A 26,495-nucleotide genomic window follows, 5' to 3' on the forward strand; every position below is an offset into this window, starting at 1 on the left:
AAGAGAGCGTACGTTCTCGCGCATGCGTGCACACCACCTTACTCTTGCCTCATGAACTTGTTTATAATTTTGAATCTCTATCGTTTCCAACAACGATCACGTGAGACGCGCACGCTTTTCCAAGCGGCTTGCGCGTTACTGCATGCGGTATCTGCCTCATTTTTTCAGCCACCCCTTTCCAGAACGTGTCTTTCCTCTTATACATCCTTCTTAGCAGAAAGAAGTGGCCAGTTTCCTTACCGCATATTATGCAAGATGAGTTTCTTGACCATTTCTTCGCGGAACAATGATAGTAGCGAATAAATTTTCCAGGGTATATAAAATAGATTCGAGCGCATGAAAGCCAGTAAAAAATAATGGTTTTTATATCGAAGAATTTGACGCGTTTAGCGACGGGGACGAGAAAAATCCATTAGTTTCGCCTCAAATATTACGAAATTCTCCGCAGCCCTCTCTTTTATTCTCATGTGAGTCATTTCTGTCTAAGCTCCCATCCCATATGTTCGCGACTCGCGTGCCAACACTGTATTGTATTCGATTGAAAAATCCCAAAATCTTTCTAAATTCCTTTTCTTACATTTCTCGAACTTGTACCTACGTTTCGATCCTTCCTTGGAAGCCCTTCTTTAAGTTTAACTAGGGTCGTAGCTAAATCTCCCCTGATATCTATTTACATAGAATAATAACTTGAACGAATTGTACTATTGAAAAATACTCGCCGTCCCTCTTGCGGTGGAAAGTATGACAAGTGCAAAAATCATTTTGCATTACTCTGCGTGGTTTCTAATGTGGTAACGTTGTACAGCACAGCACCCAACAATGATCTAAGGCTATACTGCGTCTAGCATACACTATAAAGTTACGAAGAGTGCCACATAAACTTGAGAAATTTAATGCACGTGAAATACAGTGACCACGACACTATAAGGTGCCATTTCTAGTTTAGCATACATTTTTTTTCTCTTTCCGTAAATCGTGTACAATCAACACAATTAGAAATAAATCGTTGCAGTAACAAATGGCACAATTTCGTTTTTCAAAAAAAAAATAATCATCCACTTACTGATCTATTGAAGGTGTACCCGTTGTCTATGTAAATTTGTAAGCAACCTTACCGCGACTAATCGCCTCCCAGTGAGAGAATGCTTTCTATGTGTTCGCGAAAACTGGTTCTGAAGTCTAAAACTGGTGGGTCATGGAAAATATATATATGCTACGGACAAACAATGCAAAACTCTTCAATTCCAGGACGAGTTTATAAATGATTCTACACTTCTACAAACTATTATAAGATACGTTTCACAACCCTAGCTTTATACTGTAATTCAAATACATCCTCGTGCCACGATTTTTGAACTATCAAAGCTGTCACTTTTACGAATCTTGCATTATCCATGGAATCGCGTGCACAGCCTATTCGCTTGCATTACACTAACTAACTAACTAACTAACTAAATAACCAACGTATGAGCCTATGACTCCGTTGGTTATAACATAACCACACGGACAGGGTGAGCAGGTTTTGATGACGTACATAGTGTCAAAAACCTTTTTCGTTGACGAATGTATAACAAAGTAAATTATCGACTAATTAGTTTCATTTGAAAGTAACTTTTGCATATTTTTTCAAATAGAGTTCATTAAAAAGTACTTTGTGGAGCCCATTCCGAACGTCACGGCCTCTGTTGGCAGGGATGTCACAATGCAATGCTCAGTTAGGAATCTAGAAAATCACAAGGTAAGAATATATTAGTCATAAGTCATTGCCGTTTGGAATTAATCGAATTTTCGTGATCGAACGCAGTTCCATCTGATCGATTCATATTTGATCGGTCCCAGATTGATCAGTTTCTTCTGACCGATTTAAAGTTTGTCCGACATTGTGTCGCTCAAAGTAATTGTTCCAAAAGCCAGAAAATGAAATGGAAAAAATTTTACACAATAATATTAATGAAGTTAGGTATATTTTATAAGATAAGTTTGAACATAAGTTTATAAGATATGTTCCATAAGTGTGAAACTACCTGTACTTCGCAATGCTAGAGACTTACTGGGAGCTATTTCGAGAACGACAAACCAGAAGTGAGTACACTAGGTTTTGCAGTCCATCTTCCTGTTTAGTCTGTACTAAGCCTTTCACAGCGCCTCACCAGAGAATCTATGACGTTTCACCTCAAGCTCTCAGTAACCAGTGCTAAACTGATGGAAAATATCTTATTAACTTATGGTTCAAAGGACACATTGCAAGGCTAGACGTTCCTTATAATCCTATCAGAGCGCCGCTTACATCTTAACCCTAACGATGATAATGATGTAGAAGATAATATAGATTTCTGCGAACTGCGAACGCGGTCTGTATATTGCGAACACTTTTGCTCCGATTTGCCAACTACCATCACGGTGACAGACACACAGATACGTCCAGTGTAATACCTCTCGTCACTCACAGAGGTTAAAAAATATTGAAATCAGTGAAGTTATAGCTAAGAAACGCTACGCTTGCTTCGATTATTTCTTAAAACTTATTATCTGTCGAACAAGGCGAGCATGCCTTATATCTCAGTCAAATATTACTACTAAGTGGTTACTTAACTAAGTAACAATAAAGATGCAATTTCAATAAGAGTGCAATTCGCAATTATACGGGCTGCCTAATAAGTTCCCTTAGAGTAAACGGGCTTCACTTAATGGAATGGAATGGGTTGCAATTTAGAGTCATTTTTCTATAAAAAACAGAAGAAACAGAAAAACGAAGAAGCGCATGCAGTCAGCCAAATCGAATTTTATCTACAAAAACATTAAGATAAAATTCACTTAAGAAATGAATTCGGAACAAGAAAAACCCCAACCAAAAGATAAATCCCTGCTATAGAGAAAATGCGTTCAATCATCCCAAGAATATTTACAAGAACTTCTCATTCATCTTATAGAACCTTGGAGAAAAATCTGTTCAATTATTTCGGAAATTTATGCATTCAAATTTGCGACGGAGTTAATTCAAAATGGGTTACGGGAATAAACCCGAAAACGCGCATCAAGAAGTGATATCTAATTTATTAGGGAGACGGTATAAGATGCCTAAATATTCGCGCGCCATACTCCCAGTCCCCCTTTTAAAAATACAAGGGGGGGGGACGTAAAAGGAGGCCTCCGGGCTATTTCGCCTCTCCTCAGTCGGAAAATATGACTGTAATTTTCGTCATCATTCGCGTCGCGCTGACGTGAGTTTTCAAGAACCAATGAGATGCTGGTTGTAATTTAGAGGCGAGGATTAACTCTGGACCTACGTTTGGACTGAAGATAAAGCTGGAAATGTGGGGAGAATTTATACCTTCTCCCTAATAAACTAGATATCACTTCTTGCGCGCATGCATTACCGTGCGGTTACTTGTTTTAACTGGCTTCTAGTGGAAGCTTAAAGCTTGGTTCCCACTTGACCGAAAATAACGATCGAAAACTTTAGCGCTGCTTGAAAAGTTTTACTTTTACGCAGGCCTTCGACGGCAAGATTTTATAGTTCGGATCACACATTCGAACGAATTCCGACAGAAAAGAGAGGTCGACCAGTAGTCACATGGTATTGGGAAGAACTTATGCCTTTGCCTTTGACTTTTTTCTTTCTTGATAGTATTTTGATTAGGGAGCTTACTTCTACCAAATGCAGGTTAGAGAGATTCAAACTCAAAAGTTTAGAACAAGAAAACACGGCAATAGCGATTTGCGATCACATCCGGTTAGAGAATTCAGACTCAGAAGTTCAGAGCAAGCAAAAATGGCAATGGCGACTGGCGACTTAAAAAACTCAAAATGGAGGATAAAAAAATATTTCCCCTATTATGACGTCAAAATTAACTTCATCCCTAAAAGAATTTTGAAGGGTTATCAAAATGATTTTACGTCAGCCTCTGTGTAAAAAATCGAACACCAATTCTTTCCGAAAGCTGTTTTGGACGCGATCCGCAGAAACATTTTTACCGCGGAGGTATTTACGCAGTGTTTCGGTTGTGCGAACGGGAACTGCTTTTATCTTGAAAACGAAATGACAAAAGTAGGCCTGCCTTAAAATGTAAGAAAATTTATGTTGTATTATTTCAGCAACCAGCGTGTGGAGATAAATATTCTTGGGAGAGTTGAAATAGCCAGTGACTTTGTGATTTAGGTTAAGACCGTAGGTAAGAGGCTTCTTACCTCATCTTTCCCTTTAGCCGATAAATACTTGAGTCTATGGAAGGGAGAGAGAAAAGTTGCATTAGCATTGAGCACACTGTGCTTTACAAGATATATAAATGAAAAAAGTTTTGAAAGGAAGCGGGAAATGTTCTGCGATAAAGCCTGAAGGAATTGAGGGGTCATACATGGTTTACCGCACATACTTCTGCAAACTCGACCGCGTACACACGTAAACCGAAAAGCACGTTGCACTTACGAAGATTTTGTTTGTTTAAACTTTACCTGGACTTTCTGAGTGTCCGTGCAGCCGATAGCGATAAAATAGCTTTTTAAGTGAAAAAGATGCAGCGCCACCTATTTATAAAATTATCCGTCCGTCCCTAATTTCAAAAACGAGGGTCGCGTAAGCGCAAAAACCCTATATCCAAATAGAACTCTAGAAGGCATAGGATTTGACCTTTATGGTACGATTACCTTCTATACCTAAGACTATTGAACACATGGACTGTAATGATAAGGTGAAACCCCTGTTCTTCTAATGGCATCGCCTGTCGTCCGAAACCTTTCGACTCATAGATCATGTTCTGGCTTTGGTTTGAGTCGAAATAGTTTCAATATTGGTTGCTGCGTGGCGCTAGAGAGACGCAGCCCTAGAAGAACCACGTGCTATATCTCCATTCCAGTCCATTTTGAACATTAAAAAGTGTTTCTTAATCTATGGAGTCCAAGTGCCTCTGATGCCTATATTTAGATGACGCTCATAATTGAACTGTTATTGTATTTGTAATTTTGCTGAATAAAGGTTGCTTGGATCAAAGTGGAGAGCCAGACTTTACTGACGATTCACACTCGTGTCATCACTCGTGATCCTCGCATCAAAATCACGCACAACAATTTCAAACAGTGGTTCCTCCACATCAATAAAGTGCAATCCGACGACCGGGGATTCTATATGTGCCAAATGAACACCGAACCCATGGTCAGCCAACGGGGATTCCTTGATGTCATGGGTAAATATTCCGAGTTATTATGTGAATCTAATGTTACTAATCCCCTTTATGGGATCATGGTTTTACGAGAACATGGATGGAAGTGAGTCTAAGCACCTCAATAAGGCTATGTTCACGCATACACGAGAAACCGGTTCAAAGCAATTCAAAACGCTTTCAAATTTAAGTGTGAACAGAACTGAATTATACTCGAGAAACTAATGAGAAATGCGGTTTCAAGAAATTGGTTCGCGAACCAACTTAAAGCGGGTTTCAAGGCTAGTTTGCAGTTTTCAGGGTTATTTCTTCTGGGTTGAGACTAGTATTAATTAATTACCTTAGCAGACAACACCAAAGAAGGTCCTAGCAGACAGCATTTATAGAAGCCCCTTAAAGTGTTAACTGAGGCTCCGAGCTGGTAATGTGAGGGTTTCAAAACTGGATAGGGAAACCAGTTCTGAACCGATTTCCTTGCAAGTGTGAACAAAGCTTCAGCCAAGATATATTACTTTGGTTCGAAGAGCCAACGCCATCTTGTTCGTGAAATAATTTAAAGGAATACAAAATTCAGTACTTGTTTATGGTGCAAAAAAAAGCGTTATATCTTGCTATTTCTTCAATTACAATTTATAATTTCAATGTGGCTTACTGTATCAACGTATCCTTGAACCATGAGAGACTACTTAAGAAGCAATACACCAATAAATTCAATCATAAGTTTATAAAATATGTTCCATAAGTATGACACAACCTATACTTACTGAGAGCTAGCGAGAATTGACTACACTCGGTTTTGCAGGATTTCCATCTGCGCCTCACCAGACGTCGCTTTACGGGAATCTATGACGTTTCACCTACGTCACTTCATTTCAAGCTCTCTCAGCAATCAGTGACAAACTTATGGAACATATCTTATAAACTTATGATTCAACTAAGATGCTTTGACAAATGGCAAACGAGAAAATAACAGATAAGCGATAAACAGCAAAAAGACAGAGAAACATCGGGCGAGACCAAAAGCCACGACCAAAACATCAATTGAATGCTGAAAAATGAGCTTCAGTTTTTGGTGTCACTTTGAAAGTCCGATAAAACCGACTATTTTCGTATACTGAAGAGCGTGGCTACGGAAAATGGTGATAATCCACTAAACCTGTAAAAATATCATTTTCCACTCCAGTTATGCCAGACCAATCACAAACACTATTCCCCATTCCTTAGGGTAACTTTTTTTCCCATTTTCCTAGAGATTGATTTTCTCCTGAGGGGTTACAATTTATTGCAGCGTGTTGTGTTAGGTCTGTATTGTTCAAGACATTTTCAGCATATCGCGTATAAAATAAACTTTAAATTCATTTATAATTGATTGAAACAATTATACCCTTATTTGCATGAGCAGAGGTTACTGGTTCCATAGTGAGATCCCACTCATGGATATAGACCTTTTTGGGGTTTCTCTAATGACAATAACAAACTCAAACCGAAAAGATTTGAAGGTTTTGAGAATGTGAGGGGTTAAAGTAAATTCACGTCTGTTAACACCAATTCTAGGCGTAACAATTATGAACAGAACATAAAATGCGCGTAAATTTGAATTCCTTGAGCTTAAATATTTTTCTTGCAAATTAAAACGAATGAACTCCCGTTTTTTGAGTCTATAAGTTCATAAGATATGTTCCATAAGTTTGTCACTGGTTACAAACTGGAGCTTGTCATGAAGTGACGTAGGTCATAGATTCTCGTAAAGCAACGCCTGGTGAGGCGCTGTCAAAGGCTTAGTACAGAATAAATAGGAGAAGATGGACTGCAAAATTAACCTAGTGTAGTCGATCAATTCTCACTTGTCGTTCTCGAACTGTAAGTCTCTAGCATTATACGAAGTATAATAAGTATCATACTTATGGAACATATCTTATATCCATTGTACATTTTCTAAACGTTTTACAACATTAAGACGAAAAATCCAACAATAAATGTTGATGGTGTTATGTAGTGCCTCCCAGTTTCGTGGAAGGCGAAACAAGTTCTGACGTCGTGGTCGAAGAGATGGCGCGTGTCAGCTTGAAATGCGAAGCCAAGGGCTACCCAACGCCTAACATCGCCTGGAGGAGAGAGGACAACAAAGAAATCCCTTCCGCATCCAACTCCGGACGACGGAAGCAAGGTAATGCATCTACTATATACTCTTTTTCAAACTCAACGCAACTATGGTTGTAAAAGGAAGACTCCGTAAACTGCGAGACCATAACAAGTATTGCTTCCCAGAATATACCGAAGCTTAGGGCCACGGAAGGAATGAAATAAGTGGAAGCCAAGGTCTATTTCAAAAAACTTCCTTAAAAGAGAAGGTCACGTAACATAATATTATACCTTAAAAGAACGGCCTTTTTCTAAATATACAAGGAAAAATATTTAAAGAAATAAATGATCTCTTATTACAAAATAATTAGCATTCAATTAGACATGAAAACGAGGACTTTAGCTCCGCCATTGGCTTATTGGCGTCTGCTAGCGTGAACCACTTAGCACTACGGAATTGGTTGAATTCTCTCAGTGGTAGGGGTAAGAGGTTCGGTGTAGTAGGCTTCACAAAAGCAATGGTGGCACAGTAGCGTATGTTTTTAAGACAAATTAAATGGTAAATATTTGGAAAAACGTCGTTCTTTTAAGGTTGATGCTATGTTACCTGACCTTTTCCTTTAATGTGGCTTTCTCACATTTCTGATAGTGAAATAAGGTACAGAATAAATTTTATTAGTCATGAACCAGTTCTCGTGTGTATCGAGTTACTTGATCGAGTATCGATTCGTTCGATATGTACTCGATAAATTATCGAAAAATATTCGTTATATGCTAGATGGCGCGCTGCTTAGACAATATCTTTTGGATTTGGTCATTTAATCGTAAAAATAAATGTAAATTGCACTAATGGGGTCTGTACTTGTGGACATTCTTTCAATTTTACCCATTATTGTCCGTATTTTTTGGTCCTTAACGGCATTATTTTCAGATAGGTGATGTACGACCTCTCCTCAGCAAAAGTATCAACATAAGTTCTTAAGATATGTTCCATAAGTTTGTCACTGGTTACAAACTGGAGCTTGTCATGAAGTGACGTAGGTCATAGATTCTAGTAAAGCGACTCCTGGTGAAGCTCTGTCAAAGGCTTAGTAATGCAGACTAAATAGGAAGATGGACTGTAAAATTAACCGAGTGTAGGCAATCAATTCTCGCCTGTCGTTCTCGAACTAGCTCGAGCTGCAAGTCTCTAGCATTACGAAGTATAGGAAGTTTCATACTTATGGAACATATCTTATAAACTTATGATGTCGAGTACTTCTTTTAAACGAAGGTCAGGCTTAACCCATGGGTGTTGGAGATTTGTAACGCGATGCCTTAATCGCAAACTCCCTATTTCCCCGAGCTACTTCCGTCGATTAGGCGACACTGGATCTATTCCCCCGAAACCCCGATATCCTGATCCAGTGCTTCTTGAAGTTATGGTTTAGGTCGTTTCTTCTAATCTAGATCATACGAATGAATTCCATTGAGCAGTTAAGGCATACGTTTATAACCCCAGTAGCAAAATCGACGTTGGGCCAACGGAGTCGGTTCGAGGTCCAACCAACACTGACGTAAAAGCGTCGGTAAACTTTCATTTCGACCGTCGAAATGTCCTATCCGTTTAAGCGTTGGCCCGACTTCCGGCCGTAGAAATTTTGCCAGCACTTTAACCGACTCTAAAAAGTAAGCGTGTCCAGCTCTTACATTATCAAACAAGAAGTCGGCCTTGTTATCTGGTTATGGTCGGATTATTAATCTAATCGCGGTCGGCTTTATCGACTGTTATTTGTCGGATTGATGGCTTGTTTGTGGTCGGCTTTATGGCTTGTTTGTGGTCGGCTTTATGGCTTGTTTATGGTCGGCTTTATGGCTTAATTAGGGTCGGCTTTACGACTTGATTATGGTAGGCTTTATGGATTGTTTATGGTCGGCTTTATGGCTTAATTAGGGTCGGCTTTACGACTTGATTATGGTAGGCTTTATGGATTGTTTATGGTTGGCTTTATGGATTGTTTATGGTTGGCTTTATGGATTGTTTATGGTCGGCTTTATGGATTGTTTATGGTCGGCTTATGGCTTGTTTATGGTCGGCTTTAAGGGTTGTAATTACTGTCTTCTAAACACCACTTTCATCTGGTCTTTTGTCCATCCCACATGGACACCAGTGTGTACTTACTGGCTTCTACTCCTTCATAATCGTTAAGGTTAGCGATCGGCTAGGGTTACAAGAAACTTCTAGTTTCCCAATGGTGCAGTTTCCACCAAAGGTTCACGCAATTGTGCTGTTATTATCCATTACTAAGATTCGAAACCTTATGTACCGATTGGAGTAAGACAGCAATGGGCGTATGCTTCATTTCAAACGTCAATATTAGTCTAGTCTCTCAAGAATGTTCAATAGTTATTTTTTAAACGATGTAACGCGCAATAAGGTTAATAATTATCGAAGAAAATATATAATATTAATTATATTTATTTTAATGTTTAAGATAATCTTAAACCGTTGATACACTAGTGCACTTTGATAAAAACGCATTTTAGTTGGTAAGGAGTCGAGAAGCCAACATAATCCTTCATTACATTAACCGACTTAAAATGTAACTATCAGACTACTCTATTCTATTGTTGTCAAGGCCGACTGCAAAGCGGAGTTAGCAACTGAAGTTGGATAAAAGTCGGATTTCCGTTGTAAGTGCCAACTAGACCATAAACCGACGAATCTACCTCGAACCGACTGAAACGCGGAAGAAGCTTCATTATAACGAAATTTGACATGTTTAGTATTGATCGGTAGGTAGTCGGATATGCCAACCTCTCGACCCTTGTTGTTATTTGATAAGAAACCCATGTAAGTTGGTAAGGAGTTGAGCAGCCGACCTAATCCTTTCTTACACCAACCGAAAAAAAATGTAACTATCAGCCAACTCTATTTGTTTGTTCTCACGGCCGACTTTAAAGCGGAGCTGGTATCTGAAGTTGGATAAGAGTCGGACTTTAGTTGTAAGTGCCGACTAGACCATAAACCGACGAATCTACCTCGAACCAACTCAAAGGCGGAAGACGCTTCATTATAACTAAATCTGAAATCTTTACTATGATCGGTAGGAAGTCGGATATGCCGACCTCTTGTCCCTTGTTGTTTTTTTGATAAAAACCCATGTTAGTTGGTAAGGAGTTGAGCAGCCGACCTAGTCCTTTCTTACTCCAACCGACATAAAATGTAACTATCAGCCAACTCTATTTGTTTGTTCTCACGGCCGACTTTAAAGCGGAGCTGGTATCTGAAGTTGGATAAGAGGCGGACTTTAGTCCTAAGTGCTGACTAGGCCATAAAGCGAAGAATGCACCTCGAACCGACTCAATCGCGGAAGAAGCTTAATTACAACAAAATCAGAAATTTTCAGTGTGATCGGTAGGCCGTCGGATATGTCGACCTCTAGACCCTTGTTGTTATCCTTTATTTGATAGAAAGCATGTTAGTTGGTAAGGAGTCGAGAAGCCGACCTAATCCTTCATTACATTAACCGACTTAAAGACAACTATCAGCCAACTCTATTTTATTGTTCTCACGGCCGACTGCAAAGCGGAGTTGGCAACTGAAGTTGGATAAGAGTCGGATTTTAGTCGTAACTACCGACTGGACCATAAACCGACGAATCTACCTCGAACCGACTCGAACGCGGAACACTCGTGCTACTGGGGAAGATATGTTCCATAAGTTTGTCACTGGTTACTGAGAGCTTGTCATGAAGTGAGGTAGGCCATAGATTCGAGGTAAAGCGACACCTGGTGAGGTGCTGACAAAGGCTTAATAATGTAGACTAAATAGGAAGATGGACTGCAAACCTGAGTGTAGTCAATTATTGCGTCGTTCTCGAGCTAGCTCTCAGTAAAGCTCAGTAAAGTATAGGGATTAACAGCAAAAGGGGCCGAACTTCAGACGGTCCCTCCCACATACATCTTCACGGTGGAGGATTTTATGAATTATAAGACTGGTGGGAGAGTAAAGTTGATTGGGTAAACAGAGGTCTGACGTTTTGTAGGAAGAGTCTATCACTTACTGTCGTGTCCCTATAGGTAGTGTAATACTTATGGAACATATTTTATAAACTTATGATAGAAGTTATAGCAAGCTATAAGGAAAAGTTTTTAGTTGCACATAACGAAACAAAGAGAACTACGAACGGCAATTGTTTTCTCTTTCTTGCACGAGATCTTTTACGTGGCAGAAGAGAGTGATATACTATAGGTCAATAATAGGCCAAGTTAGATAAAACATAAACAGTAAGAATAGGCCTGATAAGATAAGGGTTGTATATAATCTCCGACAATGAAGCTTCACGCTTCAGTATGTATCTAGCACTGCTCAAGAATAAAGTTATGTAAAACCTGATCTGGCTTGCTCTCCGTATCATATCATGGTGTCAGAAGATCGAACCTACCGCCCACTCTAACCGCGGCGTCAGTCCGCGAACTCGCGCTCCCCCAGTTCGTCCTCGCTACCACCAGACCCCACGCCGCAATATGACTTCTACCTCCTTCAAGAGCCCTGAGGCCTTCGACCCCGGTTCATCTAACCCCGCCGCCGCTTGGGCCGAGTACCAGAAAAGCTTCAAGATCTATGCCAAAGCCGCCAAACTCTCTACCGAAACCGCTGACGTTCAAATTGCTATCTTCTTGCACATCCTAGGCCCATCGGGGCGTCGAATTTACGACACATTGACGATTGCCAATCCTCCTGATGTAACCCTGAGCCGCATCTATGAGGCCTTCGATGCATACTACGCTCCATACAAAAACCTCATAGCATCACGGTACTTGTTCTTCACAACGAAGCAAGCTCAACACCAACCATTCGACTCTTACATCACCGACCTGAAAACAAAAGCGGTACATTGCGACTTCGGCGATCAAACCTCTTCATTGATTTGCACCCAAATCGTCTGCGGCATCTATAAGGAAGACCTACGACGTACCCTACTTGCGGAGAGAAACCTCACCCTAGACCATGCCATCACGAAATGCCAAGCCGACGAATCCGCTACGCACCATGCCAGCACAATCGGCACTCCAATAACATCAGAGCCAGCGACGGCGTCTCTCGACACCATCCACCGCGCTCACCCACGACAGCGACCATCGCACCGTCACCCTCCGCACCGGAACCCCAACGATTCACGCGATTCCCGTTCGGAACGGCAATTCCGCAATCCGCATGTTCACTCATCGAACGCCACCGCTCCGCAACCCCGACATCCGGTGTCACGACCCTGGGACAGACATCGCCAGGCCTATCGCTCAACCACCCAATCTCGGTGCCAAAACTGCGGTACAGCCCACCACAGGCAGAGTCCATGTCCTGCCCAACACGCACGATGCTACGTATGTTCCCGACCAGGACACTGGGCCTCCCAATGCCACTCGCAGAGCGTTCATGAAGTCCATATCTCGCAAGACGGGCAGAACTGGCCAGCTGATGACATAACAGATGACTACGATACGACTGACAACACACATCTTCACGACACGGCATACTGCTCCGAACTCACTCTTCACTGTCATGACTTTACCTCCCCTCAAGCACAAGGTGATGAATGGCTAGAGACAATCTACTTTGCGAACAACCCAGTTGTCATGAAACTTGACACAGGATCCCAGGTCAACATCATCCACGAAGGAATTTACAACGACCTTCCCGTACCACCGCCACTACACAAACCACCCTTCACCGTCCGCACCTATTCAGGACACACGGTAGACATCACAGGAGTGATATACATCAGGTGTGCATCATTCGCCGCAGGAGCAGAGCAATGTTTCTATGTCACTCCTCACAGAACAACGCCAATCCTTGGCGCAGCGGCATCAGTAGAACTCGGTTTAATTCATCACAACAAGAATCCAGCCAAAGCTAAAAAACCAACCACAAACCCAACGAAAGAAAGTTCACCAAAACCAGACATATACCCGCACGTTCGGACCGTCAACGTTACCACCACATACTCTAAAAACAACATACCAGGTCCAATGCCGCCTCAGCACGTCATAGACCAAATGACACCAGGGGAAATCATTCGCATGTATGGAGACGTCTTTGATCGCATCGGAAAACTTCCCGGAAAATATAAAATACAACTGAAGCCTGGTGCTACACCCTCCATCAGCGCCCCTCGTCAAATCCCACACGCCCTGCAACAACAAGTCTCTCAAGAATTGGCACGCCTGCAATCGCTCGGCATAATCGTACCAGTGACGGAACCCACAGATTGGGTTCACCCCATGGTAGTTGTACGTCAAGAAGGAAAGCCGATACCAGTCCGCATATGCATTGATCCACGTAAACTTAATCCCGCCATAAGACTGGAACCACATCCAATGCCGACTGCGCAGGAAATCTTCTCAAACCTCCATGGGGCAGACACATTCACCGTCTTAGACGCCCAGAGTGCGTTTTGGCAAGTCGAACTCGACCATGACAGCTCTCTTCTGTGCACATTCGCCACCCCGTTCGGGCGCTATCGTTTCGTCCGCCTCGCACTCGGTATTTGCACTTCGTCATCCGTCTTCCAACGGATAATGCACTCGATATACCCGCCGGCACAATTTCCAGAGATACACATCTCAACCGACGACTTCCTTCTCTCCACGAAGAAAAGCACCCATAACCGAACGCTTATCACAGTCTTAGAACGAGCTCGTCAGAATGGTCTCACCTTCAGCTCCAGCAAGATGCAACTGGCCGTTCCCGTAATCACATACCTCGGCCACCGGATCTCTCCGAACGGACTAGAAATTGCACCTCCGAAAATTCAGGCGATCCAAGCCATCCCACCACCAACGGAACGCACAGCACTTCAGCGTTTCCTAGGCATGATCAACTACTTGGCAAAGTTTCTACCCCAACACTCTTCGGAAGCTGCTCCACTACGCGCCCTCCTCAAAAAAGACGCCACCTTCGCCTGGGATTCAAACGCCGATGCTACATTCAACAGGCTCAAGCGCCTGATTACAACTGCCCCGATTTTGGCACTCTTCAACCCAAAACTTCAATCGACGATATCGGTAGATAGCAGCCGTGAAGGCGTCGGAGCCGTCCTAATCCAAGACCAGAGACCAGTTGAATACGCATCGACGTCCTTCACTACCACACAACAAAACCTCGCCCCAATAGAGCGAGAGCTGTTGGGAATAGTATATGCATGTGAACGATTTCATTATTATGTGGTGGGAACCAGCTTTGTAGTACAGACAGATCATCGTCCCTTAACTTCACTGGTTCAAAAGCCTCTGCACCTACTGTCACCGCGTCTGCAGCGGCTTGTCCTCAAACTCGCAAGATATAACTTAAGGGTGACATACGTACCCGGCTCGCAACTCTACGTAGCGGACACACTTTCCCGAGCACCGAGAAGAGAGGAGGACATAGACACCACGTATCTCGAAGGCAAATGCGTAACGCTGCACTCTACGACTATAGCCCTGCCAGAAAACAAGGTAGCCAAAATCAAAAGCGCTATGGTAAACGACGTAACGTCACAAGCGCTCCTGACGCAAATACGAAAAGGATGGCCATCAACTTCCAACAGACTTCACCCATCCCTTAAACCATTCTGGGGAATCCAGGAAGAATTCCACGAAGACGATGGACTCATTTTCCGCGGAGACCGGCTATACATCCCAGTCGGTCAACGCCCGGAACTACTTCGAGACATTCATGCGGCACACCAAGGCATAGCTGCTTGTCTGGCAAGGGCCCGGCTCCACGTCTATTGGCCACAGATGACACGAGACATAACGGATCACGTCAAGAGCTGCGACACATGTCAGAGGCGAAGTCGAGCGAACATACCAATCCCGATCCACCCCTACACGCCACCGCAACGTCCGTGGCAAACAGTAGCAACCGATATCTTTCAAGTAAACGACAAGAAAATGATCCTGCTAGTCGATTACTTCTCAAAGTTCGCGGAGGGGCAAGAATTGAAATCAACGAACGCCGAAGCAATCATCAACTTCTTGAACCCTCACTTCGCTAGACATGGAGCACCACAGACCCTAGTATCAGACAATGGACCGCCATTCAATTCCAGCAACTTCCGCGACTTTCTACAACAATGGGGAGTAAATCACACGACGTCCAGCCCCCACTATCCGCAATCAAACGGACTAGCGGAGCGAACCATTCAAACAGTCAAAAACATGCTTCACAAGGCGCAACAAGACGGGAAGGACTTGAACCAAATCCTCATGGAGTACCGATCAACGCCCAAGGGAGACCTACCATCGCCGGCGGAAATGCTCATGGGTCGGAGAATCCGCACACCCTTAACGACATCAACACGAACCCTTCTCCCGCATTTCCCAATAAAACACGTTCAAGACCAGCTACAAGAGCGGAAAAACGCAATGATCCAAAATCAGCGAACAGCGAGAATGCCAAAGCCACTAGACCTAGCTCCTGGAACAAACGTTTACCACTATATAGGCCCCCGGCAGTGGGGGAAGGCAACCATAATCTCCAGAGCGCCAGAACCACAATCATTCATAATCCGAACAGAGACCAACCAGATTCTCCGGAGAACCCGTCACCATCTGCGACCCGAGTACCAACCAGAGCAACAGAAACGCCCAGGGCAGAACCTCAGCGAAGCGAGAAATCCCTCAAGTCACGCCAACCAAATCCCTCCACCAGCGCCCAGGGACACAAGTCCGCATCATCCCCGTGCCACGACATCAAGGCTGGAAAAATCACAAATCGCACCTAGAGCACTCCATCAAACGCCTCCACCAGCCCTCCCCGCAATGGTTCCAAATATCACGTCAGGTTCACCGTCGCTGCCAAGGCAAATCAACATCCCTCCATCTCCGTTCCTAAACTCAAGGCCACCATCGCCATCAAGTCAACATCAGATTCCTCCATCACCGTTTCCAGACACAAGACCACCATTCCCGAACTCGACAAGGCAAGAAACAACCCGACCAAAGCGGAATGCGCAACCCCCCGCACGATACCCCGACATAGAAAGAACTCTTCGCTACTAAGATTATTTTAAAGACTTTGTTCGTTTAACTTTTAATTTAAAATTTAACAAGTTTTAAAACATGTAAACCCAAAAGTTAATTTCACCCCTATGGGAAATCTTGATCATTGTATAACGAAAACAGTATTGGAAAGGAAGATGATATACTATAGGTCAATAATAGGCCAAGTTAGATAAAACATAAACAGTAAGAATAGGCCTGATAAGATAAGGGTTGTATATAATCTCCGACAATGAAGCTTCACGCTTCAGTATGTATCTAGCACTGCTCAAGAATAAAGTTATGTAAAACCTGATCTGGCTTGCTCTCCGTATCATATCAGAGAGAATGAGATGAGATTGAGAATTCTATCTTGCCAGTTTTTAGTGTTATGAAGTTATAAGAATTATTTTGCTCTTATTTTAGTGAAGACGGTTGAAGGAGAATATCTGAATATCAGTCAAGCAACGCGAGAAGACATGGGAGCCTATCTATGCATTGCTTCCAATGGTATCCCTCCATCCGTCAGCAAAAGGATTCTCCTACAGGTTAATTGTTAGTATTTCCAACTCGTCTGAAAGTAAATCCATTCCAAGATAGGCTTGCACCAAAGAATAGTAAGTCCTTCACCAAAATAACAAAAAGTACAGATAGAAACTGAAATACTGGCAAAGGGATCGAAACAATAGCCACTTGATAAAGTGTCTTACGGATTTGTTGAAAAGCAAACCGACGTTAAAAATATTTTTATCTTTTAAATGAGATCAGTTTCGTTTAGAATCCTCAAAAATAAAATACGAAGTTAAATAATTGGTTAATCTCACTATCGATTTTTGTGTAAATCTCAAGTCAAGTGCAGCTAAGATTAACGGTGAAGCCAAATTAAATCGGTATCCTCCCATTGGACAAAATTCCCATTCGGAATAGGTTGAGCTAGGTTGGGTTTAGTTAGATTAGGTTATTCTACGTAAAGTATGGTTAGGCGAAGTTAGTCTCAATGCTCGATTGCTGTGTTTTTGTCCAAATTTAAAATAATTCTAAAAAATCGGTTTGAGGCGTTTTATATCAGCTGTTGACGTCAATGATGGTGGGAGGGTGGCGAAGCGGGAGACATTTTCCAAAAAAATAAATAACAAATAAACCTTCCGTTGACACCTTTACAGTCCCTTTTAGTGATGCCGCGAATATTGATTTTGCCGAATACCGAATACCGAATATTCGGCCATGCTCTCGGCCGAATCACCGAATATTCGGCCACCGAATATTCGGGGGTGAGATATGTGGAACTCGCGCGAAACCGGTTATGAGCTGTAACCCTTTCCGCGAAATACGTACATCCCCGTACGGACCGCAATGGGACAGGTCTCATCATGGAAGAAGAAGGGTATGGAATGGTGAGGTGAATAGGCAGACGGCTACGCGAAAAATAGGGTCACGTGGGAAAACTCTCCTCTCGGCACTAGCTGTAACGCGATTACTGCTCTGCGCAATATTGGCGCGCAAGCAGAGAGAGGGATACACTGTTTAGACATGGAAGAACTCGCGTAGTTCTTCCATGGTTTAGATCCGCTCTCTACCGCCTCTGCTACAGCGCGCCTGCGCGGAAGCTTTCAACGTTGGTGATATACTCGGGAAGGAGGGAATGAAAAGGGGAAGTAACGATTTTTCAACGCGCTCTCTTTAACACTATAGGACCAGTCTATAGCGTTTTTAGGTTTTTGGTTCATTTGCGAGTAGATCGTGTCACTATATGCTTTCTTTTATTCATCACAACTTACCACTGGTAGATTATAAATATTAAAGTAAACATTGTTATTGAAATAAATAATTTTTTAGTAATTTTTCCGTTTTTTTCCTTCATGATTGGAGATTTGGTATTCGGCCGAATATTACGCAATATTCGGCCGAATACCGAATTCGAAAAAAATGGCCGAATAGGCCGAATACCGAATAGTAACCGAATATTCGTGGCATCACTAGTCCCTTTAACTAGGGTCATGTCAACTTTTTATCAGTTGTGACTTTATCATGCGATTTATCCTTGCTTATTACCCACACTCATGTTTCGAGGGTCGAAATGTAACCAGGGTTTCTCACAACCGTGCTTTGAAAAGAGTCTTTCTAACATTTTCTGGTAGGCCTAGTAAATCGTTTTTCGTAAGATCGTCTTTTTCAAGGAATAATTTTTGAAAAAGTCCTGAACTTTTGTACGGCGTTAGCGAATCTTAAGACCAAATACAAACGGGATTAATGTGAAACCACTCAGCGAGTTCTAAACCTCGCTCTATCTTAGAAACTGCCTTCGAAATCCACTCTGGGAAGGACTTACTATTAACACAATGTTTGATGCGAGCCCAGATTTTTTCGCTACTGCGGAAGCGGGTCTCTTAGCGAACGTTGAAGCTGCTATCCTATAGCGGAATAATTCGCTCTACCGCTTGTATCATCTACGATTTTTAGTCTAATTACAATTATCTAAGGCTAACTATAACTTCAATAAAAAGTATATTTTTAATTAACAATTTCATTAATATAGACATCTTAAATTACTTTTCAGTTAAAAGCATTTAACGAGAGCATGAAGTGTTTAGACAATATGATTTTCCCTACTTTAGAATCATAATATAACCTCAGGGATAGATTTAGTTTGAGAAGTAGGAATGGAGAACAGGATAATCTGGGCGCGCCTCAAAGTCCCGGACCCCCTTCCCGTCACAAAGGGGGGTATGAAAGAAGAGGCGGGTCACAGCGGCAGAGGTAAAAAGGAATTACGTATTTTTCGCCGTCCCCGTCAGCAACGTCATCAAAACGTAGTTTAAAACTGAGCCAATAAGATAATTAAAACTTTTCGTTACGTGTTGGAGGGAGGGGCTCTATACTGGACTGAAGTAAATACTAACCGTTCTCCATTCATTCTTCTCAAATTAAATCTGTTCCTGATAACCTCAAAGAAATTAAAAAAAGATTCACCAAAAGCTTTGGATTTTAGCCACTTTCCAAAATTGCCGATATTAGGATTAAAAGACAAGATATGAACTCGACCATTTTTAAACCAAAATTCATTTGAAAAATAAAACAGTAAATTTCAAGGGTCAAAGCGTGAGGAAAATTGCATCCTACGAAAGAAAAGGCACTCTGAATGGTTGTTCTTGCGCCTGCGCGATTGCGCTCTGCTCTCGAAAACAATCCTCTAGTCTTTATTATCGAGATTATAAATAGTCAAGAGATGGCGCAACCTTTTATCCCCTCTTTCGCCTTCCTTAATTAACTACATTTTATGATTACAAAAAATATTTTCTAAATAGTTTCTAGCCATTAAAATTAGTTTAATTGTCTTTTTGGTACATGATATCCCGATGGACATCAGTCAGACCTAAAATCCGTGTTCCGAACCAGCTGGTGGGTTCAGCTTTGAACACGGACGTCACCCTGGAGTGCATTCTGGAGGCATCGCCCCGACCTCTGACCTCTTGGATCCGCAGCGACGGCGCCCTTCTCCTCAACAGCAAAAAGTTCCATTTGAGCGAAACAGACGATTCTTACAAGATCGTCATGCGCCTGCGCATTAACGACCTCATTTCCAAAGACTTCGGTTCCTACAAATGCGTCGGTAAAAATCTACTTGGAGAAAAAGAGGGATACATACGATTATATGGTAAGACAGATAAAATAATCCATTTCTAGCATATGTTTCTAAGATATGCTCCATATGTATGACACTACCTATACTTCGTAATGCTAGAGAATTACCGCTCGAGCTTGTTCGAGAACGACAGTCTCGAACTAGCAGTCTATCTTCCTATTTAGTCTGTACTAAGCCTTTGACAGCGCCTCACCATGCATCGCATTACGAGAATCGATAATGTTTCACGAACGTAACGTCACTTCATGATAGCTCTCATTCAGTAACCAGTGTCAAACTCGGTTTTGCAGTTCGTCTTCCTATTTAGTCTGCATTACTAAGTTTTGAAAGCGCCTCACCAGGCGTTGCTTTACGAGAATATATGACCTACGTCACTTCATGACAATCTCTCAGTAAGCAGTGACAAACTTATGGAATAAGCTTATGAACTTATGTTCTATTGAAAACGAAGAGGAATATTTGTATAATATTCGAAACCGCACTGAATAGCAAAAGTTTCTTTACTTTTTCGATGATTACGCTTTTTCCTGGAATTATGCTAAATAACATGAACTTCAATCAAATTCTGTGGCTTATTGATATTTTTGGAGAATGTTAATTTATCAAGTGGAGGTAGTGTCGGTTTCCCTTCGTATTTTTCGATCTCAAATAAACCAATATTCCTTTTATCATAAGTTCATAAGATATGTCCCATAAGTTTGTCACTGTTTACTGTGATCTTTTCATGAACTGACGTAGGTGAAACATCATAGACTCTCGTAAAGAAACGCCTGGTGAGGCGATATCGAAGCCTTGGTAATGCAGACTAAATGGGAACTAGGTGAACTGCAAAATTAACCCAGTGTAGTCTGCAATTCTCGCTTCCGTCGTTCTCGAACCAGAAGTAAATAGATCATAAACAAGAAGTTAATATCTCACCGGCATGGGCGCGTTATGAAAGTTGAGATTCGCGCTCCTATTCCGCGGCAGCGCACAAATGGCGTAGCACCTAGCGAACCACTTGACATGTACCTAATGTATCTAGTGTCGCGCCGCTCAGACAAAGTAGTGCGGGTTGTTGAAGGTTTAATCGACGCGCATGCGTTCTAAAGGTAATCTCAATCAGCTGTCTGCTGTGAGACTGTAACAGTATAACCTAGGCCTAGTACAAAATCTGTGAAGACTACATGTGATTGCCTATGAATGTGATAAAATAGTAAAATGAAAAATGGATAAGGAATATGATTAGGACGAATTCGTGAAACAAAAAGATGAACGTAAAACAATACTACAATGTTGGGAGAGCCAATGACGTTTGAAAACTTTTGTTTGCAACATGATGGAAAAGTATGCGGTATTATTCGTAGGTTTCAGATAAAAATTGCAATGGGTCGATACCGAAGGCGAAACTAAAATCGTTTTTTACGCGTCATTATGAAACTAATTACAGTTTTAGACTTTAGTATTTTAATATAATTTACCATAATTCAGCAATTACCCGCACTACTACGGCGCAATTTTCCATCACGTAAGCGCGGCTACCAATGATATTGCCCTAAATTTACTCCCATGATGCTCAGTAATTTGTACTGCTTTCCAATATCTCTTGTCGCTTCTATGACGTCATGCGAACATCCTATTGGTTACAAGCAAGCCACGTGATACTCGATACTCATTTTACATAGCATGCAGGCGGGAAGGTATGATTGACTTAAAGCTATTAACTTTTTGATATCTATTTACTTTTGCTCGAACTAGCTCGAGCTGTAAGTCTCTAGCATTACGAAGAATAGACCCAACCAATAAATAAACAAGTTGGATTGGTCTCGTCTCCACGTGACTAACGAAGTTGACTGTAGTACCATCTGTCGTTGAGCAACGCAAATAAATCTCTTATTTTTCTGATTGGATTAGAGTCTGACTCGTGGGGTAAAACAGGTTCTGCGCATGGCAAAATCAATCCAATTAGGTTATCCCTTTCTCGCCTCAAAACCCGAGAACGAGATCTGAGCCGTTATAAAAATTCATTGTTGGTTGGGTCTAATGGTAGTGTCATATTTATGGAACACATCTTATAAGCTTATGCTTTTATATATAATAAATAACGTTCTAGAATAATAAACACCGAACTGAAGTGAACTGATTGTTCGGTTTTCAAAATGGTTCGGCTTGAAAAACTTATTGAATAGCTTTAAAGAAATATAAATCTTCCGAATTTTATTTTTAAATTCTAGCGTAAAGATTCTGTACTTCACGGCTTTGAGTCGGTGGATAAGAAGTCATAAACTTCTGGTATAGTTCAGTTCTCGAATTTCGCCATAGCTTATTTCGCGTAGATAAGTTTAGTGATTTTAAGGTATGAGGAGAAATTATAAGTATATCCTAAAATTGATTAATACCGCTGAGAAGTTAACAAAGGCTTGACGGCCATTAACCGCCCTTCTCTTGAAATAAAGGTACTGGGACTTCTATTGTTCTCATTCACCTCTCTCTCCCTTCTAAAGTAAATGTTAGGGTTGGAATAGTGGTTCGAAATAATGAGTGTACCAACATTCTTATCGGAACCAGAGAGAGTAGCGGGTAGTGGTTGGTTGATGGAAAGAGTTATTGTACGGAAACCACTGATCCGTGATTAAGAAACACAGTAGATTAAACTAAAGGGGAACGGCTAGAGAGATAGTAGGAACCTTAAAAATCTAAAAATACAGCAGGCGTACGTGTGTATGATGTTTCAGAAGTAGTATCTATTTCTGATGGATTGCGTTTAACACAAAGAAACGAAACTTCTATACAGGAACATGAATTTATTTATTGTGGACGACTTTACATGTATGAGTGCACGGGTTGCTTGGTAATTCCAGAAGTGAGATGAGACTAGAAGTACTGAGCTGACCAAATTCTTCACTCGGCGAAAGTGAATATTCTTGATAACACACCAACGGTTGGCCATCTAGTGAGGGTTTCAGAATTTCCCCTCCAAAACGTGAGATACTCGCGGTGGTAGACGGCCAAACTAGATTCAAGCACCCGCGTCCGTGTTCCGCGGCTTTAGGTTGAGGGGAAGGGGGTAGGAAATGTTTTTGGAACTCGACCAATTTTTTCTCTCTAGCGTAGGCGCAATTGAAGTGGCTTAAAATCCTCAAATTTGTTCACTAGTGCCAGGATCTATTACCAATGCTAGAGCACGTTACTTCCAGTCCCTTATCCTACTTCTGGTAATTCTTTACCAACTAAAGCCTAATGTCCCCAGAGAGATATAAGTAAGTGAAAGGAAACTGTGGCCTTTGGCAGTTCAAAACATAATGTAGCTCAAACAAACGGGAGTGTCAGGCCAGCTTTACTTCCGGTCACATGACAGTTTTAGAAGAAAATTAGCACTATATATATCAATAAGTGATATCTAGTTTATTAGGGAGAAGGAATAAATTCGCCACATTTCCAGCTTTATCTCCAGTCCAAACGTATAGTAGGTCCGGAGTTAATCCCCGCCGCCTCTAAATTACAACCAGCATCTCATTGGTTCTTGAAAACTCACGTCAGCGCGACCTACGCGAATGACGGGAAAATTACAGTCATATTTTCCGACTGAGGAGAGGCTGCGAAATAGCCCGGCTTCCTTTTACGTCCCCCCTTGTATTTTGAAAGGGGGACTGGGACTATGGCACGCGAGTACTTAGGCATCTTATACCGTCTCCCTAATAAACGAGATATCACTTCTTGCTATTATGTTATGAAGCCTTTGCGTTAATGACAGAGCTAAGAATATGACTTAAATTAGAATTTCTTCTCTTTATTGATATCTGATATCCGTGTTATACATGGCGATAAACCAAAATTTTGAATATATCATTAATTTTAGCACTTTTTCACCGATAAATAATATACTTTTAAAGTTAGGTTTGCTAGCACAAATGATTTTTTATTCACAAAGTGTTCAATTGATTTAATTATTTCAGAAGTGGGAAATCTTCGAAACGGTTCCAAAATGGAATCCGTAGTTCCACTAGAAGAAGAAACGCAGGGACCTTTTGTAGGTAAAGATGAGCAATCGAGGCTCCACCTATATCAAATAAATAATAATATTCATATTTATTTCACTTTCAATTCATGTTTCGCCATTAGACAAAGGTCGACGTCAGACTTCCATACCCGCTCAAATCGAAATCAACTCGGACCCATCAGACCCAGTTCAAAGGCCAATTCAAAGCCGTTCCGGTAATCTAATTTTTACGAAGCGAATTTTTTTTTATGGAACACTTTTTTTAATATAATTTTTGTAAAATTGTCCACGGATCTGTTATTTATATCAAAAGTACATAGATGAAAAACAAAAAGTACACTTCGTTGAAACTTGCTCGCGCCATGTAATATGAGAAGCCGAGCTCCTTTATTCCAGAATAGTGTCGACCCCCTCTGCGTATGATAACTTTCCCGACCGTGGCTCATAAAGTAGCAGATTCTAGCTCTAGTACCAAAAATTAACGCTTTCATCGCCTGCACCATGTACTACTTTCTATAAACCTATGACATCAAGAAGCTCTTCCCTGGTTGGTTAGTTGCTGTAGGCGGTTGAGCGGAGGGTAGTTTGCCTCTCAGTTTACATGTTTTCTACGGCCAAAGGCAGTTAGGGAATTGTTATAATGAAGGGTACTTTTTGTTTTTATATCTATATACTTTTGTTTAGTTAAGTTGTTAAATTTTACGAATTCTTGTAATTAATTCTTTTCAGCATCAAATATTTATTCAATACCCGTCGTTGATATCATGACTTTGGTGTTAGCGACGGTAACCAGAACTCGGTGCCACTTTTTATGTGTTAATTAGCCAAGAACAACGTTGTGTACAACAAACTGAACTAAAGATTAATCCAAAATAAATTACATAACAACGCCTGTTAATATTTGCCGCTGACAAATTTAGAAAAAGTCGACAAAGAAGCTGACGGTCATCTCGTCATCTACATGATTAAATTGCTTCAACATTTGTTAGTCTTTCATTTCTTTTGGTTGTATTGATGACGGATTTCACGCGACATTGGAAACATTATCGTTGGCCATCTCTACTTAATTCATACAATTTCTTTTCAGTCTTAGCAAGAAGTGATATCTAGTTTATTAGGGAGAAAGTATAAGATGCCTAAGTATTGGCGCGCGTCATAGTCCCAGTCCCCCTTTCAAAATACATGGGGGGGGACGTAGAAGGAGGCCGGGCTATTTCGCCTCTCCTCACTCGGAAAATATGACTGTAATTTTCGTCATTCGCGTCGCGCTGATGTGAGTTTTTAAGAACTAATGAGATGCGGTGATTAACTCCGGACCTATGTTTGGGCTGGAGATAAAGGTATAAATTGCCCTCTCCCTAATAAACTAGATATCACTTCTTGATTTTAGCTTGAGTTATTAGGAAAGAATTTATTTTTATAAAATCCTAGATAAAGGCATCTTCGATTTTGCCCATCAATCCTTTTGAATAATGATTGGGAAAATTTTAAAGGGATTCTCCGTAAAGGACAAATGTATGTAGCCCAACTCGCAAAAATAAACTATAGATGTCAACAGCAATAATACATAAGAGCATTCTGTAAAAAATGATTATCTATTGCTTTTACCATAAGATAATAAGATATGTTCCATAAGTTTGTCACTGGTTACAAACTGGAGCTTGTCATGAAGTGACGTTGGTCATAGATTCGACTCATTCGAGGTAAAGAGACGCCTGGTGAGACGCTGCTGTCAAAGGCTTAGCACAGACTAAATAAGAAGTTGGGCTGCAAAACCCACCTTAGTCAATTCTCGCTTGCCGTTCTTGAACTAGCTCTCAGTAAGTCTCTAGCATTACGAAGTATAGGAAGTGTCATACTTATGGAACATATCTCTTATTAACTTATGCATTTACCAAGTTTTACTTATCAGCTTTATATCAAAAGTAAATAGATTTCAAAAAGTTAATAGCTTTAAGTCAATCATACCTTCCCGCCTGCATGCTATGTAAAATGAGTATCGAGTATCACGTGGCTTGCTTGTAACCAATAGGATGTTCGCATGACGTCATAGAAGCGACAAGAGATATTGGAAAGCAGTACAAATTACTGAGCATCATGGGAGTAAATTTAGGGCAATATCATTGGTAACCGCGCTTACGTGATGGAAAATGGCACCGTAGTAGTGCGGGTAATTGCTGCATTATGGTAAATTATATTAAAATACTAAAGTCTAAAACTGTAATTAGTTTCATAATGCCGCGTAAAAAAACGATTTTAGTTTCGCCTTCGGTATCGACCCAGTGCAATTTTTATCTGAAACCTACGAATAATACCGCATACTCTTCCATCATGTTGCAAACAAAAGTTTTCAAACGTCCTTGGCTCTCCCAACATTGTAGTATTGTTTTACGTTCATCTTTTTGTTTCACGAATTCGTCCTAATCATATTCCTTATCCATTTTTCATATTACTATTTTATCACATTCATAGGCAATCACATGTAGTCTTCACAGATTTTGCATGGATGAAACAAGGATAGTCGACTCTAGCTTTGGCTATATTACCCGATTTTCGAAACGCGACCGTGGCGCCCCCTTTTTGTCGTACGGAAAAACTGGGGGATATTAACATTGGGGAAACTAGTCCC

The 26,495-nt window shown here is 41.2% G+C and overlaps 3 protein-coding genes across 4 annotated transcripts in view; 2 read left to right on the top strand and 1 right to left on the bottom strand.

Moving 5' to 3' along the window:
* LOC149647213 (lachesin-like) overlaps positions 1-16,893 on the top strand; it is a 28,407-nt gene extending 11,514 nt beyond the window's left edge. Inside the window, exons 2-5 of the mRNA XM_089850063.1 lie at positions 1,635-1,738; positions 4,973-5,180; positions 7,153-7,323; positions 16,671-16,893. Of these exons, the coding sequence (XP_089706189.1) occupies positions 1,635-1,738; positions 4,973-5,180; positions 7,153-7,323; positions 16,671-16,804 (617 nt within the window). The 3' untranslated portion in view covers positions 16,805-16,893. The remainder of the gene's footprint in view (positions 1-1,634; positions 1,739-4,972; positions 5,181-7,152; positions 7,324-16,670) is intronic.
* The window catches only part of LOC149647208 (uncharacterized), a 172,120-nt gene that overhangs the window by 78,848 nt on the left and 66,777 nt on the right, over positions 1-26,495 (bottom strand). The gene's annotated exons all lie outside the window — the stretch shown is intronic.
* Positions 19,565-25,984, top strand: LOC149647214 (lachesin-like). 2 transcript variants are annotated; one of them, XM_089850064.1, is made up of 4 exons: positions 19,565-19,899; positions 23,823-23,900; positions 23,989-24,081; positions 24,596-25,984. In XM_089850064.1, exons 1-4 carry the CDS (start codon positions 19,590-19,592, stop codon positions 24,688-24,690), a joined length of 576 nt encoding a protein of 191 aa, XP_089706190.1. In that variant the 5' UTR covers positions 19,565-19,589; the 3' UTR covers positions 24,691-25,984. The 2 variants fall into 2 exon arrangements, with proteins under 2 accessions (XP_089706190.1, XP_089706191.1); XM_089850065.1 differs by having other exon boundaries at positions 23,823-23,896.

Source organism: Phalangium opilio, unplaced genomic scaffold (genome assembly GCF_054372755.1).
Source record: "Phalangium opilio isolate 3A_F unplaced genomic scaffold, DU_Popi_V2 ptg000089l_1, whole genome shotgun sequence".
NCBI classification, from domain to species: domain Eukaryota; kingdom Metazoa; phylum Arthropoda; class Arachnida; order Opiliones; family Phalangiidae; genus Phalangium; species Phalangium opilio.

Excerpts from the sequence above, each read along its gene's own strand:
- LOC149647214 (XM_089850064.1), top strand. The coding sequence starts at position 19,590 with ATGATATCCCGATGGACATCAGTCAGACCTAAAATCCGTGTTCCGAAC. Across the intron at positions 19,900-23,822 it reads GGGATACATACGATTATATG|AAGTGGGAAATCTTCGAAAC; the intron begins GTAAGACAGATA and ends TAATTATTTCAG. Across the intron at positions 24,082-24,595 it reads GCCAATTCAAAGCCGTTCCG|CATCAAATATTTATTCAATA; the intron begins GTAATCTAATTT and ends AATTCTTTTCAG.